At 38.3% G+C, this 18,797-nt stretch overlaps 2 protein-coding genes across 2 annotated transcripts in view; one reads left to right on the forward strand and one right to left on the reverse strand.

Moving 5' to 3' along the window:
- LOC118428897 (arf-GAP with dual PH domain-containing protein 1-like) overlaps positions 1-13,224 on the forward strand; it is a gene marked incomplete in the record, with an annotated part of 25,759 nt that extends 12,535 nt beyond the window's left edge. Inside the window, 10 exon segments of the mRNA XM_035839177.1 lie at positions 19-99; positions 2,871-2,962; positions 3,391-3,583; positions 5,393-5,539; positions 6,208-6,291; positions 6,512-6,574; positions 6,868-6,939; positions 7,585-7,807; positions 10,229-10,294; positions 11,140-13,224. Of these exon segments, the coding sequence (XP_035695070.1) occupies positions 19-99; positions 2,871-2,962; positions 3,391-3,583; positions 5,393-5,539; positions 6,208-6,291; positions 6,512-6,574; positions 6,868-6,939; positions 7,585-7,807; positions 10,229-10,293 (1,020 nt within the window).
- On the reverse strand, positions 12,695-18,736 carry LOC118428898 (N-acetyltransferase 9-like protein). The gene is made up of 7 exons (XM_035839178.1): positions 18,575-18,736; positions 18,079-18,188; positions 17,456-17,515; positions 16,966-17,046; positions 16,402-16,461; positions 15,819-15,913; positions 12,695-15,326 (listed from the first exon to the last, which is right to left on the reverse strand). Exons 1-7 carry the CDS (start codon positions 18,649-18,651, stop codon positions 15,177-15,179), a joined length of 633 nt encoding a protein of 210 aa, XP_035695071.1. The 5' UTR covers positions 18,652-18,736; the 3' UTR covers positions 12,695-15,176.
- Positions 18,737-18,797: the final 61 nt, after the last annotated feature.

Raw genomic sequence — 18,797 nt, forward strand, 5'->3', positions numbered from 1 at the left:
ACAAATTAAGAAGGTAAGGGTATCCACCGTATGCTGGGGGCACACATCAGCAAGGTCAAGTCTCTCAGGTTAGACAGCTGGACAGACGACCAGGTCGAGGTAAGAGCCACGGGCTGTTCATTTACCTGCTCTCCCTCCCTCCTACCCTCAAACAAGTTGTAAGCTCTGAAAAACAGATTTTGGCAATATACTGTAATTTAGTGTAAATGTATTTTTAAAAGTTCGCGGGGATTTAATTTTTCGTTAGCAGACACTACACGAAAAAGCGAATATCTGGGTCGAATACTCCTGCATATAAACCCGGATATTCAAAATATGTGGCCGATAACGGGTATATGCCGTCCGCACACTTGGTATAGACGGACCTGCATATGACCCGGAGATTCACAACTATTAGTGTGCGGGACATATGGAGGCCGATAATGCCTGCATATGTGCCTGGCCATCCCGGTGCATGTCCCGCCCATGTCCGCTCATCCGACCCAAATTTCCTGCATATGCCTGCCTATTCGGGACATGCACCCTTGTTAGCACCTAATTATCACCTAATTATCTCACCCAGGCCTCGACTAGAGCACCCTTTGTCATTGAAAGCAGCTTTGTTTTACTACCCTGCCCTACCTAGGATCCCCCCTCCCTGTAGTGTGTTTATTTTGCTTTTATTCTTTCTGAATGGTGAATGAATTTTCTTTATTTTTTCAAAGTATTTCTGGACAGTAGACTGTCCTGACGATTTCCTCCATATGTGCTAGGAATGATGCTCCTTTTACGTCTTGTGAAGTTCTGCATTCCCGCTATCATACATTCTGTTGTCCACCCGTCTTCTGCACAGACTTTTGTTAGTCAGGAGCACAGCTGCGGCAAAATTTCTAAACGTGAACGTGAAGATTTGTGGTAACCATTGATCCATCGCGACACGGGTGGGCAGCCTCCACTGTCCACGGGGCCGAAGCAGAAATCACCCGAGCCAACCACGGCCTCCGGCAGCAACTTTTAAGCCAGCCCTACATGGCGACGTGTGACGTAGTCTCAAACCGTCCGCAAAATCACAACCGGGCATGTCAGTCGTACCCCACCGTACTCTACAGCGCCTGCCCGCGCGTAAGGCTAGATACTAGCTATAAAATTACAGTTGTTTAAAACTCCAAGCAGAATCCAATCCTTCCAGCGTAGGCAGTTCAAATTCCACGCGGCAAGATGTTGTTTAGTCTCGAGGTCGTATCATTCTAAATCCCTCAGTGTTCACTGACGTTGTCTGCCGTGCATGCAGATATCCAGCTATCGGGATCCGTTGCGTAAAAGCGCAACCTCACAGAAAGAAGTCTAGCTCTGAAATGCCAACTGTAAAATTTGAAAATGTTGACATGTGTGTTGATTGGTCCTTATTTTCAAACACCTACATGCTGTGTGAAATACAATTGGCTAGTTCTGATGAGTATTTGCATACAGACAGACACAATAGGTCGGGAGGTCCACTGTAGCTAAATTCAGCTTTTGTCACCTGGCCAGTTCACAGTCAAACAATACCCACAAGGAACTAGGTGAAAATATGTTACTGTAATTGTTAATGATTTCATACATCAGTCTGGTAACAAACATATGTTGTTGCAACAAGCATTATCCACAAGGATAAAAACGAATGAAGGCTTCCAATGCGAGCGTGGGTATATCATATATGCCATGTTTTCTTTTGTTTCAAAAGCACAACATTGGTCTTTTGACTGAAGCGGCCGTTTCATTGATAAGCTTAGGGCGTAAAATGACTACCCCACCATAGAATGGTGGAGAATGTTATCATCAAACGTGTTAGATTTACTTAGAATGTCCATTTCGTGTAGTTCAATCTTGGCAACAAACTGCCGCAGCAAAAAAAAAAAAAAAACGAATATTAAAATTGAGCGTGGGTAAGCCATGTTTTCTTTTGTGTCAAAAGTTAAAAAAAAAGTAAAATTAGTTGATTAGCTAAAAACGTAAAACCGAAGCTTAAGAATATAATAATACCAAACGCTGGTATACGATGCCCTCAAAGTTATTTTTAGTGTTCGTTCTAGATAACAATTCATTGGAAAACGATGATACGCGCCATTCGTGCGTAGGCCTTTCTTTGTTCTTGTAAAACAATGCATTCGTTTATATCAGGCGTTTGTGAGTTTTGTTGACTGAAAATGCCAGACAAGTCAATAAACATCCGCTTGGAGAGTACTTTTATGTAAAGCGGATGTCCTGTACCAATCTTACTCAAACCTATTCTTATGACAAAGCATCATTACGTCTATCAATAAACACACAAGATGGTCTCTTGTTTGGCATTACTCAAGACACGAGACGTGAGCAGGGGCCGCATATCCCCATACATGTCTATAGTTACCGGATGTGCAGGCATAAGCGGTAATATGCAGGACCCGCGCTTGTCATAACAGGATATGACTGCACATGCCCCGGATACACCAGGTTTCACGGGACATATGCAACCCCAAAAACGACCGGATATTCAAGTTTTCGTGTAGTGAGAAAAGTGCAGTATTCGCGGTGGTTTTAAGTTCGTGGTATTGCCATACACTGTAGTTACATAATGTAATGGAAAAATGTTCGCGTGGCAAGACTGCCTTGCGAAAACCGCAAACATAAAACCACTGCAAACATGTCTGCATTTACAGTATACTGTAGATTTATTTGTGGTCACATGGATTTTTTTGCAATGTCTTCAATTTGCATATTGGAGATGCTTGAGTCAAACTTCTAAACAAACATTCCATGATTTACGATAGTTTTAGAAACTATCTCAAGTTGAAATTAAGAGAATATATCTATTGTATATTGTTTATTATTTGAATCAACAGAAGCATCATGAACTTATTTTTTTGATATAGTTTATGGCATCAACTGGCAACTTGGCAGCAAAGGCTAAATATGAGATCCACGTGCCTCCGTTCTACCACAGGCCTATGGCAAAGGATCCGCAGTAAGTATTACATGAGTGTAACATACATGTAGTAATGGTACTCTCTTGATATTCTTCAACAGCTGTCCATTAAAATCTTTCCTATAGACTAATGGTATGGTCTAATACTGGTGTTCCATTCACTAAGTTTCAAATTCTGAAGTGACATAGTGAATGACTAGATGATAATAGATAATAAATAGTTGCTTAAATAAATATGCGATGCGTATTGTCTATGAATGAGTGAATACTACTGAAGGAGCTAGGATACAAAATGTACATAAATTCATTGCTGACTATACAAAATTGTATCATCATATTAATTGTGATGCTGAAGGAGTGATGGATGTTACTCAAAGCGTCCAGAAGTAATCACCAAACCCAGCTTGTTTTGTCTTAAAATATTGTGTACATGGATGTCTAAGCTTCATAAACTTAATCACAAACAGGGTGTTACGGGAACAGTGGATCCGTGCGAAGTACGAGCGGATGGAGTTCCAGTACCTGGAGCGACAGACGTACCTGTCGGGGTACAAGGAGGGGTTCCTGTGGAAGCGCGGGAAAGAGAACAGCACGTTCCAACAGAGGAGGTTCATACTGGCCGAGGAAGACGACATCCTCAAGTACTACCAGAAGGCTGATGTGAGTGTGGAGATCTTTGAATGCTATCATTTAAACGGTGGCAAGGTAGTCTTTTGGTTACGGTTGTTGATAGGACTGTGTTCCTAATCTCTATACCTTCTAATGCTAGTTCACCTTTATCTGTGGGGTAACCTACATGTACGAGGGGCGTGCAATTAGTAATGGTCCTGACCCATTTCCCATAGCAGGAGATTAATGAAACTTGGCACAGTTATTAGTCTTTCTCTTCATAGGAATCACCCAGAGTTATGCATTTCTCCCATCGTTTGATGCAGCTCTGGACACCGATTTTGTAGGACACCCCAGGTTGGTCCTCCAACTGATGCCTCATCAATGGCACAAGAGGGACGACCAGGTCTGGGAGCTGTTTCCGCAGACTTCCAGCCACGTTTGAATTCAGGATGCCAGCGTTTTACAAGGTCATATGATGGGGCATCATCACCATAAGTTTCATTTATTTCATCAAAAGTCTTCTTTGGTGTGCGTCCTTTCAAATACAAAAACCGGATCACTGCGCGACACTCAACTGGTTCCATTTCACACCTGGTCCATTTCGCACCTGACTAAGTTCAAACACCAGTAAATCAGAAAACACAATTAGTTCAGAGCTGTCTTTTGCACATAACCCATAGAGATATGAATTATACACATACAAAATTTCCTTTAGATCAGACAACTGGAAGTGGGTCAGGACCATTACTTATTGCACGCCCCTCGTATATCACATTGTTTTTTAAAACAAGGTTTTTATATATTTTTATAGGGATATCAAGTTGACAGATGGTTGTTTCAAACTGCTATGTGTTAAGATTTTTTTTATTATTACAATTTAAAGCTGCCGTCTGTCCACTACATATCCTTGAATACCCTGTTTTTAAAGCAACGGAGATACAGTAGGATACCCGGCAGCTAAAGGTTAGCTTGCACTAGTGTTACCTGTACCAGTAGAATTAGGTACAGGTTTGGACATATACATCTTGTGTACCTGTACCTGTATCTATACAAATGGAAGCACTAGTGGAAATACCATTATTCCATAATTGCAATCTTGGCACAAAGCAATTTCCACAGCTTCCAGGGTACATTCTCTTAACAAGGTTTCAGAAGATGGCAGCAACCTTAATGTGATTAGTGCACCACTTATTGGATTTGCCCATCAGCATGACAAGTGGCTTCCTCATTGGTTAGAAGATTTATGTCAATCAAGAGGCAGAACCAATAGATGTTGAGATTGGAGTGTGTGGCATAATCAGGTTACCATTGGTTAAGTCATTTGGTGTGGAGTGGTTTTCAAGTGTTTGCCAGTGGAAGGCATTTCAGCACTAGGGCTAACAAATACTGTAATATTGTGGATACAATTTGTGTTTGAAATATTGTGGCATAGATCACAGTTTTTCAAAATTGTAATAGGCTTTTTTACAAAATATAATATTTACAAATGAAAAGGGTAAAAGTAAGGAGAAAGCAGGTAGAAATTAAATGACTTAGTATGTATTTGTTCGATGATATATTGTTATCCTGACTTTCTATCGTATCCTTTAAGTTCCTTTTGATTTTGATCTAGCTTGGTTTCACTGCCCCCCTCCCCTCATTGGGTATGTGAGTGGGCACTGCTAGTCTTGACAATGTCAAATAAGATAGCCAATCACAGCCTTGAATATTGATTGGATTAGGAGAAACTGGGAAATAAGAAAATCTCCAAGTTTAACAATTACAGGAGCATCTTTGATAAAACAGTTTCTGCCGGAACGAAAAAAAAATGGTTTTAAAAAGGAAATGAAATTAATGAACCATTACCTTTGATTTTAGGCAAAAGAACCTAAGGCAGCCATCAAGATCAGCGAATTGAATGCTAACTTCACTCCAGAGAAGATTGGGAACCCCAATGGCCTGCAGATCTCCTGGGTTAAAGACGGCAGCACAAGGAATATCTACGTTTACACAGAAGATGGCAAGGTAGGTCTAAGGATCTCCTCTAAATGTCTTGGAGATATTCCTCAGTCTTTACTTATTTGAATGTGTAACAGTTGCACCTTTGTGATGTTCTGGATATTGGACTTTACACTCTGAAATATTAACGTTTGTCATAGTTGTTTAATTGTACTTCATATGTTATGGAAATAATGTTTTGATTAAAATTACATGACTCCAATATGTGCTTCCTGTTACTCTAAATTCTAATGGTGATTGTGACTATAGGAATTTTGATCAATAGAAATTTTGTGTCAAATATGTATGTGATTAGTTGACCCCTCACCTCCTCCATGTAAGCTCGACCTCCACGAAAAGCGGCCTAGTAGGCCGATGGGGTATTTATCGAGTTAAAATAAAGGCACAAACAAACAAACTAATTATGTAATGATGTTAAAAACAGATTGACCAAAAATGATACCTCCCCATGAACTGATAGATTATTCCATTGACCCCTCTGACCTGGACTGTCTGATCAACAGCTATTTAGTTCCAATACCTCAGAACTTAACATCCGGTCACTTGCATGCACACACCAATGGAAAGAAACACATGAACCAAAAACAATTTTTGCTGTTAACAGATATCATTTTGTTGATGACTGAGCATATATGTGTACTTAGACATAATTTTCCTGATATGTCATTTTTCAGGACATAGTAGACTGGTACACATCTGTCAGAGCGGCCAAGTACAACATGCTGAAGGTGGCATATCCAGGTGGTAATGATGCAGATGTAAGTATACATTTACCTGGTTCTGAACTAATTTGGCTTTAGCAGGGTGCAGTTCAATCATAGATTGCTAGGTGGTGTAGCACAAAAATCAGTGGTGAAAATCAGTGGCATCATTTTTGTTTGGAGCACATATATCGAGAAATGAAGTTCTGTGCAAATACTGTACTGTACACATAATTGATATGTTGATAATCTTTAATTGTCTGTATTGTTCTTGTAGCTTGTGACGAGACTTACCAGAACTTTTGTGAAAGAAGGCTGGCTGTATAAGACTGGACCAAGGGTAAGCATTCCTTTCTTTCTACATTGAGGGTCACAAACATTATAAAGACACCAAATCCAGGTCAATGATGTGCAGAAATTCAAATCATTGGACATTTTATAATGTTGTGCATTTGTGAATTTGCTGCTCAGTGTTTATTGTAGTAATTTTTGTAAAGTTTTTCACTTTTATGTCATACATGATAGTAATACAGTAACTGTAATTTCATTGATTTTCTATGCTGTAAGTTTTTCCTTAGAAGTCAATTGCTTTATTGGTATGAAGATTTCCCCTCTTTCTTCTTCCCTCATTAGCATAATGAGCCCTACAAGAGAAGATGGTTTACCCTGGATGACAGGAGGCTGATGTATTTTGAAGATCCTCTGGTGAGTTTTGTCTTGTCAAACTTGGGCTGTTCAAAATCAATTTTGAGTTAATGTCCTAAAGGTACCTTGATAACCTCAGAAGTACAAAACTCTGATTCTAATGACTCGCCCAAAGATAAGTTCAATAGTCAAAGCACAGAAGAAATGCAAGAGAAACACAGCATGCAGAAGAGGAGATATCTCCTGAGTGTGTGAATTTTTTTCCCCAGTCAGAGAGCTTCTAATGTTTGCTTTAGAATTAGAGTCTCCTCACTGGTATTTTTCCTTATCACCAATTAGAGACTGGTCACACTCTAGGAGGAGACCTGGGCTTCTAAATCCATAACTTCCTCACTTAACTCAGGTGAAAATGATTTCATTAGGACGTACCTCTATGATTGGACGTGAAGCCAAAGGTCTCTATCGTGTTTGAGGGAAAGCTACGCCTCAATCATGTTAAAAAGCTGATCATACTTACTAAAAATAGTAGGGGTCCTTCCCGGTGTGAGTGGATCAAACCTTGCAGTCTGGTCTCAGATAGCTTTTACTTTCTGTACAAAACTGGTTATGACTAAATGTGCTTTACTTGTTATGGAAAGCACACAAACAAACAATAGCACACAAACAAGCAAACACATTTTTGTAAAATACTTTCGTCCCCTCTAGGATGCCTACCCAAAAGGAGAAATCTTCCTCGGACACAAAAGCGACGGATACAAAGCGCTGGAAGGTGTTCCCCCGGGAAAACAGGACGTGGGGAACAGCTTCACAATCAGGACGCCGGGACGGGACTATCTCCTCGGCGCGGAAACGGAAGAGGAGCGCGTAGAATGGATGGACGTGCTTCGGAAGGTGTTCGACCGTCCGATCTCGCCCCAAGACAGTACTGGTAGGCGCAAAACATCTTGGAAGTCCTAAATGAGTGATAAGTAGATTTAGTGGCATGAGTTTTTTTGCTGTGGAGTTTTGACTTGGTGAAAATATAGTTTTCCTCTCAACTTTGTAATTTGTGACTTTGCATCCTCCTACGCAGGGGCATCCAACAGCGAAACGCCTGTCCGAATGTACCCTGCTTTCTCAACCCTCACCCTTAGTTCCTGACCGCCCGCTTATGAATATTAATGAGCTTACCCTTATAAATGCTAGACCCCTTTTAAAAAACGGAAAGGCCTAAATTCTCTGATTGGCTGAAAGCAGGGTTTTGGCGACGCCCACAGGAACTAAGAGTGATGGTTGAGAAAGCAGGGTACATCCAGACAGGCGGTTACGCTGTTGGATGTCCCTGCGTAGGAGGATGGTGACTTTGTAGAAAGTAGTATTTACCACTATTTTACCCTATACATTGTATTCTCTTGACTCATAACATCACCAATACTTGGCTTATGCCAAATATGCATGATTATATAATCAAGACAACTAGCCTTAGACTTAGTGTAGAAATTTTATGTAATGGATGTTACATGTAGTTTTATTTTTTGAATTTTGATATTAAGTGATATACAATGTAAACATCAAAGAAATTTAATTATGTCATATAATATCATGATTTGATGCCAGTTATACATGGAGCATATTTCTTACATTGAAATCCCCATGACCTGATCATGAGTTAATGTCATGGTTGAGACATCATTTTGGTGACTCAAAATGCTTTGAATTTCTATTACTATTAGGAAAGAACCCCCAAAAGCTTGCTTTCAAATCAACTTGTAATGCAACTGAATATTATAAGATAATCCTAAATTTTGTTGCTGCAGTATTTGAAACAAATAGCTTACTTCTAGATCTTGTCAAAAATTAATTTGATTTATGATCTCATAATGCGCAATCACATATCATGACGATCATGATAATGGTAAACTATTGATACAATCTTTTTTGTAATGGCTTGATTTGTGCCATTGTGTAAGAAATGTAACTTTGAATCCAGACCTGTAATTCTAATAATTTCAAGTCGTTGTTTTCTTAAATTAATGTATACAAGGTAACTTGGATACTTCTATTAAAAGTTTTAATCATTAGTGAATAAACATTTATCATTTATTTTTGATGATTTTGTAACATGGATCCTTTTAAACTTTGATAAATGTAATTATTAATCATTATCTTTAATAATTCATATTGTAACGTCATCGTGGATACTTTAGTCATTGATAAATGATTATTAAACATTAAATTCTAATAATTAGGCAACATTTAGAGGAAATATACTTTAACACTACTCCAGATTCAAAACAAAGAAAGCACTTAGAACTATTTGGACTTAAATTTTATCATTTTTCTTTAGATCCTTTTCATTAATGTTTCTGTCATCAATAACTTTAATGTGTACATTCTGCAAAATGTCGTGAATAAACTGTAGACATTTGACTTATAATCTCAGCTTCTATTATTGGCATGATTTACTTCTGCAAGGTTTCAGTTGAGCATTTTGTTCGAAATGTCTCACAAATGCTTTAAGTAGATTTCAGGTACTAACTTTCACATTTTAAGTTAGAATAATGGTCACTCTGTAACCCTAAACTGTCTTCTTCTAACAACCCTTAACAGTGGAAACAATATCTAACCAAGCACCATATAATTTCTGATCTTCGATACTGCTTAAGTTTACAATTTTGCGACAATAGGCCATGTCACAGTTGCAAGTGCTCATGTGCAGTGCAATGCATTGTGGTCTTAGGTCAAAGTTGAAGAGGCTACTAGTATAAAATTTGATCTTTGACCACAATGTGCATGTACAGTTGGAACTGTGAATTCACTTTTTCCGCAAACCAGTCTTTGTAAAGCTTTGAGTAGGAAATTATCATGCTTATAAACTTCAGTGCAGGGAAATCCAACTGTGAAACCACCTGTCTGGATGTACCCTGCTTTCTCAACCATCACCCTTAGTTCCTGACCACCCTGCTTATAGATATTAATGAGCTTACCCTTATACTTGTGAGACCCCTTTTGAAAACTGAAAGGCCTATTCTCTGATTGGCTGACAGTTGGTTTGTAGCGACGCAAAGCATCCAAAGCCCACAGGAACTAAGGGTGACAGTTGAGAAAGCAGGGTACATCCAGACAGGCGGTTTCACCGTCGGATGTCCCTGCATAAGAGGATGATAAACTTTGGACATTGGACCACAATTTTTACACAGTCGTGAAACTGTGAATTCACTTTTTCCACACGCCAGTCTTTGTAAATGCTTTAAGTGGAAAGTAATCACACTACGAGAGGTGTCTAAGGATGATTTTTCATGAACACGTATGTGTTGTCCTTTTTGCACTTTAATATATCGTGGTCACGTCTCTCCTCTCTCTCTCGCAGCTGCGGCCAACCTGGTCCACAAGCGCGGCAACGCTCCTGTTCTTAACTCTATCCTGGGGAAATAAGGTGGTCTAGATTTGCATGAAGTGTCAATCAAGTCTAGATTTGCATGAAGTGTCAATCAAACTTCTCCCTCTCTGTGTGTGTTTGTGTGTGCTGCTTGTAGTGTGAACTGTTCCTGCTTTCAAGCTTGTTTGAACTGGGCAGACTGCTATCTTGTGTTCTGAGGGTGGTAAGCAGGATCAGTGACCTGTGACCTAAAAGTTGAACTTTGACCTGGTCCAACCACAAACAAATGATTTGCAAGATTTGATGCTGAATAACATCATAAGTGTGTTTATTTGAGAAATGCAAACATTGAATGATAGATGGTTCCTTGTAATCAGGTTTTCAACTGAAACTGTTGCATTTTAGCATCATTGGTGACACAAGCACTTTAACCTGTTGTAGCTAAGCCCAAATACTGATATGATACTCAAACATATACAGACACTGTGCAGATGACTCAGGCTTTTGCTGGTTAAATTCAATTCACTATGGTTTAAAGTAACCCTCTTCTTTTTAAGTATGAGCACTATGGCCAGCCAGTATACAAGATCTTTTTCAGAGCTGATCTTAGAAAATGCACTAGCTCCCTCATCATGCAAAGACAGAGCAATGCATAATGATATTGAAGGGGTTTCTTCATGAAAAGTATCAGTCAAGATGATCATAGATACAAATGTAGTTAGATTTAATCGGTGTGACTAGTCATAGGATTAAAAAAACGATGAAAAATTATAAACAAACTTAACTCAAATTCTATGACCATGGTACTGAAAATCCAACCGTCAACCTTTTATTTTTCATAACAAAAGTTTTTGTCATGTTTGATTTGAAAAAAAAGAACTAACCCCTTATTTTGATTCCAGTTTCAGGTCAAATTGCGTCCAAGCCAAGAAAAAAAGGCAGCTTTGCACTGTTCAAGTCTTAGGGTTGGGGTCGTAGAACAAAGCACTTCCTCCAAGAAGAGATGTGCTGTCCAAGTATGCTGATGAGATAGGACTTGTTTTCTACAGTTTCTTATAAGTGTGAAGAAGTCTTAAGACTTCTTGTTGACTTTGTTAAACAGAGTGCTTCTTCCAATCATGGACAAGTTAAGATTCTTGAAATAGTGAAGACAAAGTTTTAGTTTTTCAAAGGTCTAGACAGTTACAAGTTTTCACAAGAAGCTTTTACAGGCTGCAGTTTGTATATCAATTACAAGGGGGCAGCCCTGCACTGCTGTCACAATGTAGCACCTAACAGTCATGTGTCAGACTGAAACAAACTACTTTATTGGCAGCCATTGTTTTGCAAGATTAGGGTCAGATTCGTCTCTGTACAACAATGTACTGTTTTTCCTGGGCCAGCTTTGTATTTTTGTTTTGTTCTTTTAGATTGTCGCTTCAAAGCAATTTAGACAAAGTTGACTGAGTGTATTTCTTGCAATCATCATGTAAAAGATTGTCCAAACAATTTGCAGGGCATTTTTTCTATGCATGAAAAAGTTGTACATAATTATGGCACACAAAAATAGCAATTCCATATCTTTTTGCATAACTTTTTGTTCAGTCTATCCTTAGAAAACAACGTTAACATGACATTATGTACTATGCAGATGTCTGTGTAGAAGGGGTCTTTGTACATAAATGAACACAGGTATGCAGTTAGATGTGTGTGTGTTTTTGTGTAGGTTTGAATTTGTGTTTCTTTCCTTTGTGTTGTACAGCCGTGATGATATCCTAGGTACTAAAGGCCACACCAATTAAATTCTATGGTTCTCAGATTTTGCAGAAATTCAAGATAGACTAAAAAAATTCAACATACCAGACAAACAATTCCTTTACAAAAAATCTATTGGACAACTATTTTTGTCAAAGTATGTCATTGAGCATTTTTTTTGTACAAGTCCAAATTATTCCTATTTTAATGATTTTTTCTTAAAATTAAGAAAAAAAATTAAGCAGGCGAATCCAAGAATCATGGAGTGAAATCGGTGTGGTCTTGCAAACTTGAATCTTTGTGCCATTTCAAATGCCTTATTGTATACTGCAGGGTAATGTATGTACTAGGTGTTACAAACTTTAAAAGCTTTGTGCACTATAAGTTTACACTGGATTGTGACAGTTACATTGACATCATTCAAAATACAGACCCTACTGCGATGCCATACATGTAGTTAGATGCTCCAAAAGAAATGAGGCCAAGTTCACACTTCGCAAAATTTTTACGAATCAACTGGAATCAGTCTGCTTCATTAAACTCAAATTGTGATCAATTTTGGCTGGGTTCATACCTGCCATTGAAATCCTGCTCAAAATGTTTCTCACTCAATTTGGCAATCTTGGAGTTTGACCAAAAATCACTAGATGGCGCTTCACTAAGTTCAGGCCATTGAGGGGATGGCAGCCAAATGTGAACACTGCTCTTGAAAGTCAAGTTTTAGTTTTTCAAAGGGCTGGACAGTTTCAAGTGTTTATAGGCTGCAGTTTGTATATCAATTACAAGGGGGCAGCCCTGCACTGCTGTCACAATGTAGCACCTAACAATACAACAGTTGAACCAACAATGTTTGTGAGAATGCGGCTCCATTGGTTCAACCCTCTTGGCCAGTTCCCTGAAGTCACACTAAACTTGTGAATACTGGCCTAAAAATAGATTTTTATTGTATGCCTTTGTAACATATATCATCTTAACGACATTTCTTATACATTACATTACAAATATGGACAAAAGTTGGGACTTCCATTTTACATTTTGTATATATAAGGTATACTAAGTGCTTTCACTTCGCAGTTGCCACAGAAGTAAATAGTAGTTTTTTTCTCTCAGACTAAACATCAAATATAAACTGTAACAGTTATAATCATGATGAAATGTGCTTTAATATTTGAAAAAGAAAGTTTTGTACAATCTTATTTCGTAAACATTCCAAATCTCTTTATATGAAATAAAGTATTGCATATGAACTGGTATAATTCAGTGTGTTGTTTTGCTATACTCTCTGTGACCTATAAGGTTTGTAAGTTGAATATTTGATAATATTCCAGTGTTTCTGGCTAGTATATTGAGTATTACTTTTGGCATGCAAAGCATATCATGTCTATTTTAGCATGAAAGGTTATACGTGTCGATAAATGGCATTATGAAAGAAGATTAAACTTTGCCTAACCCATTTTAAATTAAATAAATGGGAATTACCAAATTTTCAGCTGAACGTTGAAGTCATGTTACTGCAGCAATGGGTAAGTTTCCTAGATTTGCAACCAGGTTTCTTTGCAAGAGAATTGAAGGAGGCAGTGTACATTCAAGTTAACCAGCCCACCTTGAGCAAAGACGGGGGGCGACACAGGTTATCTGGTAGGTACGACCCATTGCTTCAGTCATGTGGACTCAAACATCACATTCTGGAAATACAGTAAGCTGCAAAAGGGACCATTCTGTAGGTAAGTCCCAAAGATTTGAAGTGTTGGTTAAAAGTTAGCCTTCTCTCAGCAAATCCTTTCTGAGTGTGCTGAACTTCTTTTTGTACAATTCTTAGACTGAACTAAAAGTCTGTTCTTTTAGAATATGGTATCTCTGAATCAAAGCAACTTGGTGTTCTACTGTGCTCTCAAAATACTATTGCCAAATTAGGCTCTCAATTGTATAAGTATATGTATTTGATCTCTCAACTCTATGCACTTGACATTTGTTACCCCCAGACAGCAAAAGTAGAGTTAAGTTTTGTCCTTTTTTTATTATATAACACTGATGAAAGATATATAATGTATGTCACAAGTTGTAAAGATACAGAAAACTCTGCCTGGCATTGAATCCTAGCTTTTTGACTGTGGACATTTTCTTTACATGAAAATGCTTTTAAATAACTACTTCCAGTGTGTTCCATATCAGCCTTTTTTATTGCCCCAATTTTTGGACAATCAGTGCCTTGCTAATATTACGTAATAACTATTCACTTAAACATTTTTGGTTGATGTTTATGGCAATTTCTATACTAAAAATCATGTTGTATAATATTAAATTATCTTGAAGCAAATCATTAGTTTAAAATGATTAAAATTTCATATGGCTGAAAACAATCAGGAAGGCACTACTCCTGAGGTGTAGCCAAAAAAGGCCAGTTTTGTTGTAAGGAACTTCAAATATGTTGGATTACTGGTAGACTGTGTGCGATGCTATGATGCCTAATATTGGAATGTAGTTGGCATATTGAATACAATAAATGACCTGAATTCACTTCAGGAAAACATTTCTCTGATGTCTGAATTTTGTGGTTATTAAAAGTATTTTTTAATGTATGATATGGTGAAAGGAAATAACTCAAAAATTGCATGGTTTGTGTAAAAATGTATTATTCTTTTTATTTGTGACAGCTAAATTATTTTCAACTGAATACAAATTGCATCTCAAATGTGCAAAATGCATTTTACATTCTTCAATAACTCTCTGTCTAAGACTTCTATCGTTTTAACAGACTTAATGTCTGAGTTGTGTACAAGAACTGCAGAACCAACCAGTGTGTGATGAAACCCGGTACAATGAAGCTTGATTAAATCTTGCTTATAGCTGTAGGCCCAACATGCGGGTAGTGGCCAGTTACAGCCTCGGACAGCAGAGTTTGCATTGCACAGAATTTAGTATCATTGTAGAACACAGACTGGGTACAATGCATTTTTTAACGTACTATACCTAAAACGCAAATTCTTACTATTTTACGATGAGTCAGACTCTGTAATTCATCTGATGTAATTTCATCATGAAGCGAAGAAAAATAACACGTTTTCAAGTCCTTTATTTGATTTAATTGAACCTGAATCGAGACTGTTGTATTGCGCCATAAAGCGGCTATTACAAGTCTGTATGAATCATCACACAAGTCTGTATTATAATCCATGGCTGGGCATTCTCACACATTCCACATGTGTTATCTACTGTGATCTTCATATGTGTATGTACTGAGGTCTCCATACATGTGTTTACTAATGTGTGAGGTTTCCTGCTCCAGCCTGGTCCTGATGTCATCACATATGGGCAGGTGTAACGTAACCTCCTGAAATACATCACTTCTGGACACCTGGGGAAAATTCATTAAAAATTTAGATCAGTAATTGTTCCAGGAATATGAATAAAAAGAAATAATTGACTTGACTTGACATTCAGTAACCAAAGACTAATAAGAGTCATATTTCATATAACATCAATTCTATTATTAAAATTCTACCCGGTGCCAATACCGCCAAATAAAGAAAAACGACTTTCTATAGAGGCCTTGTCAAGATTGTCTTGAAGACCTAAATGTCTGAAGTGTACATACCTCACTATTACAGATGCTGCATTGGTACCATTCTTTAAATCACTTTAGTTACTTCTAAATTGTTTTCTTCTCATGTAGTGGTATTATGGCACATGGTGGAATTATACGAGTGGATGTTGGAGTTTTTGTCGATTTTATGGTGCCATCACCCTAAAGCCATCAATCAGATGTTAGTGAATCTCCCCTTCCCCAGCTATCTCTGATTTGCGGAAGGCTGATAATATCACATATGTATTTTCTATCCATAACCACCTCTGTGAAACCCAGTTTGTGGAACAGAGACAAGCTCCCATGGTTACTGTAGCCAATCTTAGCCACATACTCTGTCACTCCAAGCTCCTGTACACCTGTCGTGAAAATATGAAAAACTATCAGCAAAAATATGATGTTGCTAGTATTCAATTTTGAAACATATCTATTGACAGTGAGAATTATAAGGGATAAAACTTCCCATATTAAATACAGTGTTTGCAAGGCAAGAGTTACTCAAATTTGTAAATGGTCAGTCTGACAGACGTTTCAGACACTGACAGCGTACAAAATCTTTCATCTGTGATTAAACATCTGAATTTGCCAGCTTTTGAACCAAGACTATAAATTGGGATGACAATTTTTAGACCATATTTAATTAGAAGACAAAATCTAGACAAGGTCGTATGCTAATAAGTCAATTATCTTCCCTAAGGGAGGTTAAAGTTGGTGGGAGGAGAGGGATGGGCTCTGCCTTGCAATACCTTGCCCTAGACACAGTGGACTGCAACAATGCTACAGTGACTGTCTTAAAACTAAGGCTATAGGACTTTCTTTACCTTTTACCCGACCTTCCTTGACTTACCATAAGCCATCATGGTTGTGAGAGCTTCCCTTCCTGACCCTTTTCTGCGACTGGTGGGCTCTAGAGGGTAAAAAGGAGACATGTCAGGTGTGAAAAAGAAACCATTTTCAATACGGTTGGCCATGGTAGTCTCAGTGTAACACATACAACTCCAGTGTCCGAGACTGCAACCAGCCAACAGATATCGGGAGGGCCACTAATTATAAAAGCATAATGCTAGTGAAATGCTGCCTTACACAAAAAGTCATTCTCCTATGCAGAGACATCCAACAGCACCAGCAAACCGCCTCTTGTCTGTACTCTGCTATCTCAACCATCACCATCAGTTTCTGTGGGCATCGCCACAAACCAGCTGTCAGAGAAATCAAAGAATAGGCCTTTCAGTCTTCAAAAGGGATCTCGCATATGTAACTCATTGTAAGGGTATTTTAAAGCTCATTGATCTTTATTAAGCAGGGCAGTCAGGAGCAGAGTACAGACACGAGGCGGTTTGATGGCGTTGTTGGATGTCTTTGCATAGGAGAATGACAATGTTTTTTTGTCTACAAAGACATGAAGTCATACCTGCTATCATGATCTCTATCTCAGCTTCAGTAGGACTCTCCTGATTGGTGAAGAACAAGTTGACATCTCCTATCATGCTGTCTGGAAATGGAGAGAATTTTGTATGACTCAACTTGAACCTTAAGACAGACAAACTAAATACATTGTATTGTCATTAATTGAATAGCTGCTGTATGGAATAAAATATTTACATCAATATCATAGATTTTCAATTACGTTTCTTAATTCAGAAACTGATATCAAAGTACTTTTGTAGTAGTACATGTAGTATTATTTACTTGCTAGTAGTAGTAGTACAACAATATAGTCTATTAGAGAACATCTGCATATTACAACCACTTTTCCTCTTTGTTTGTCATTGATTTAAACAATTTGCTTCTTGCCAGAAGAACTTTTTTTTCACAATTACTGTTATGGAAGTATTCATGATACTTCAATGTTCGATAATGTTATCATAACCAAACTTTTAGTTCATACAAGTAACTTGTACCTATTTCTGTTTTCTCTGCAGACTGCCAGCTGGTCTTGTCAAGTACAATAAAGGTGCATTCTGAGGAAAACAGAAAGTTCACATTTTGATATTACACATCAACAACATTGTATTAAGCAACTTTTAATCCAAGAATGTGTCAGTTGCAGTGCTGTCTCCAGGACCCGTCCCTCCGTCCCAGGACAGAAATTTTATACTAAAATTATAGGAAAAAAAATGTTTACCCCATCTGTCCCAAAAATCTAAACTTCATCGATGGCATGAAACTGTTGAAAACCTATTTCAATGAGCTTGAAATGACATATATTGGTATTTTGTAAGGAAAATCGACAATATTGGCTCCACAGCAATAAGTAGGACAGAAAAAAGCCCTGGTCAGTTGTAATGTAAGAAAGGAGTAGAAACAGAGAAACAATATCCTGACTACCAAGATTTGAACCCGCACCGAATCCGGGCCAGTCCAGATCATTAAAACCAAGCCGCTAAACCACTACGCTAAAAGGCTGACAGCCGCTTGGCATTGTTGATTGGCCGTGCTTGACCCCACTCTTAGTAGTTACAGTAATATTTGGTACAGAGCAAATTGGATTTCAGAACTTCACAGCACAGAAAGACCGCCCTACTGTTCTGGTCCTGCCACCAGCTGTTCTGCATCTCATACTCCTGCTGCAGGGTTAGTGGTTCTGATGCTGTCAGCTCCTGCAGCTCTGATGACTGCATCCAACCGTGGTACCTGTTTACAATCATGATCATGAGATGGAATAAAATGATATCTAAAAACAATAAGAACAATGAGACTGAGGTTTTAATGACAATAAGGAATAAGCTAGACCATGACAACACGTTGATGACATTCCACGTCAACAATAACATATCAAAATAGCGACAACTCATCCCATCATTTAAACCTATGGGAAACGAAATGGAGGTGCATACTAGTATGGATGCAAGTAATACCAATGCGAACCTGTAATTAATATAATCATTTACTTGTGAAAAACATTCTTTGAACTTGAACCACCCCATACCCCCTTGCAAAACCCACCCCCCATTTGTCTCTGCATATTTTTGTCAGAAAACTGCTATTCAAGTTGGATGAGATTCAAAAATAGTGCTTACTTTGGCACATGTTGCTTCTTGTACGGCACCAATACGATTCTGCTCCCTTCTAGCAACGTATTTTCGTTGATTTTCATCTCCTTTCAGTTCTTCCTCCTCCCTCTAGGCCTCTCCACTCTCCATCAACAAAAAACGATTCACCCCTGACCTAAATGGTTCACCCCTGACCTTCCTAAATAGAAGGCGTTAGAACAAACCAGAACTATTAGATAAATGCCTGATA

The sequence above is a fragment of the Branchiostoma floridae genome, chromosome 13 (assembly GCF_000003815.2).
Source record: "Branchiostoma floridae strain S238N-H82 chromosome 13, Bfl_VNyyK, whole genome shotgun sequence".
Taxonomy (NCBI): Eukaryota; Metazoa; Chordata; class Leptocardii; order Amphioxiformes; family Branchiostomatidae; genus Branchiostoma; species Branchiostoma floridae.

What these genes read in the sequence shown, in the direction of transcription:
- LOC118428898 (XM_035839178.1), bottom strand. Translation starts at nt 18,651, where the DNA reads ATGAAAATCAACGAAAATACGTTGCTAGAAGGGAGCAGAATCGTATTG. An exon ending in GATAGAGATCATGATAGCAG is followed by an intron (nt 16,462 to 16,965) that starts GTATGACTTCAT and finishes TTTACCCTCTAG; the next exon opens with AGCCCACCAGTCGCAGAAAA. An exon ending in CACAACCATGATGGCTTATG is followed by an intron (nt 15,914 to 16,401) that starts GTAAGTCAAGGA and finishes TTTTCACGACAG; the next exon opens with GTGTACAGGAGCTTGGAGTG.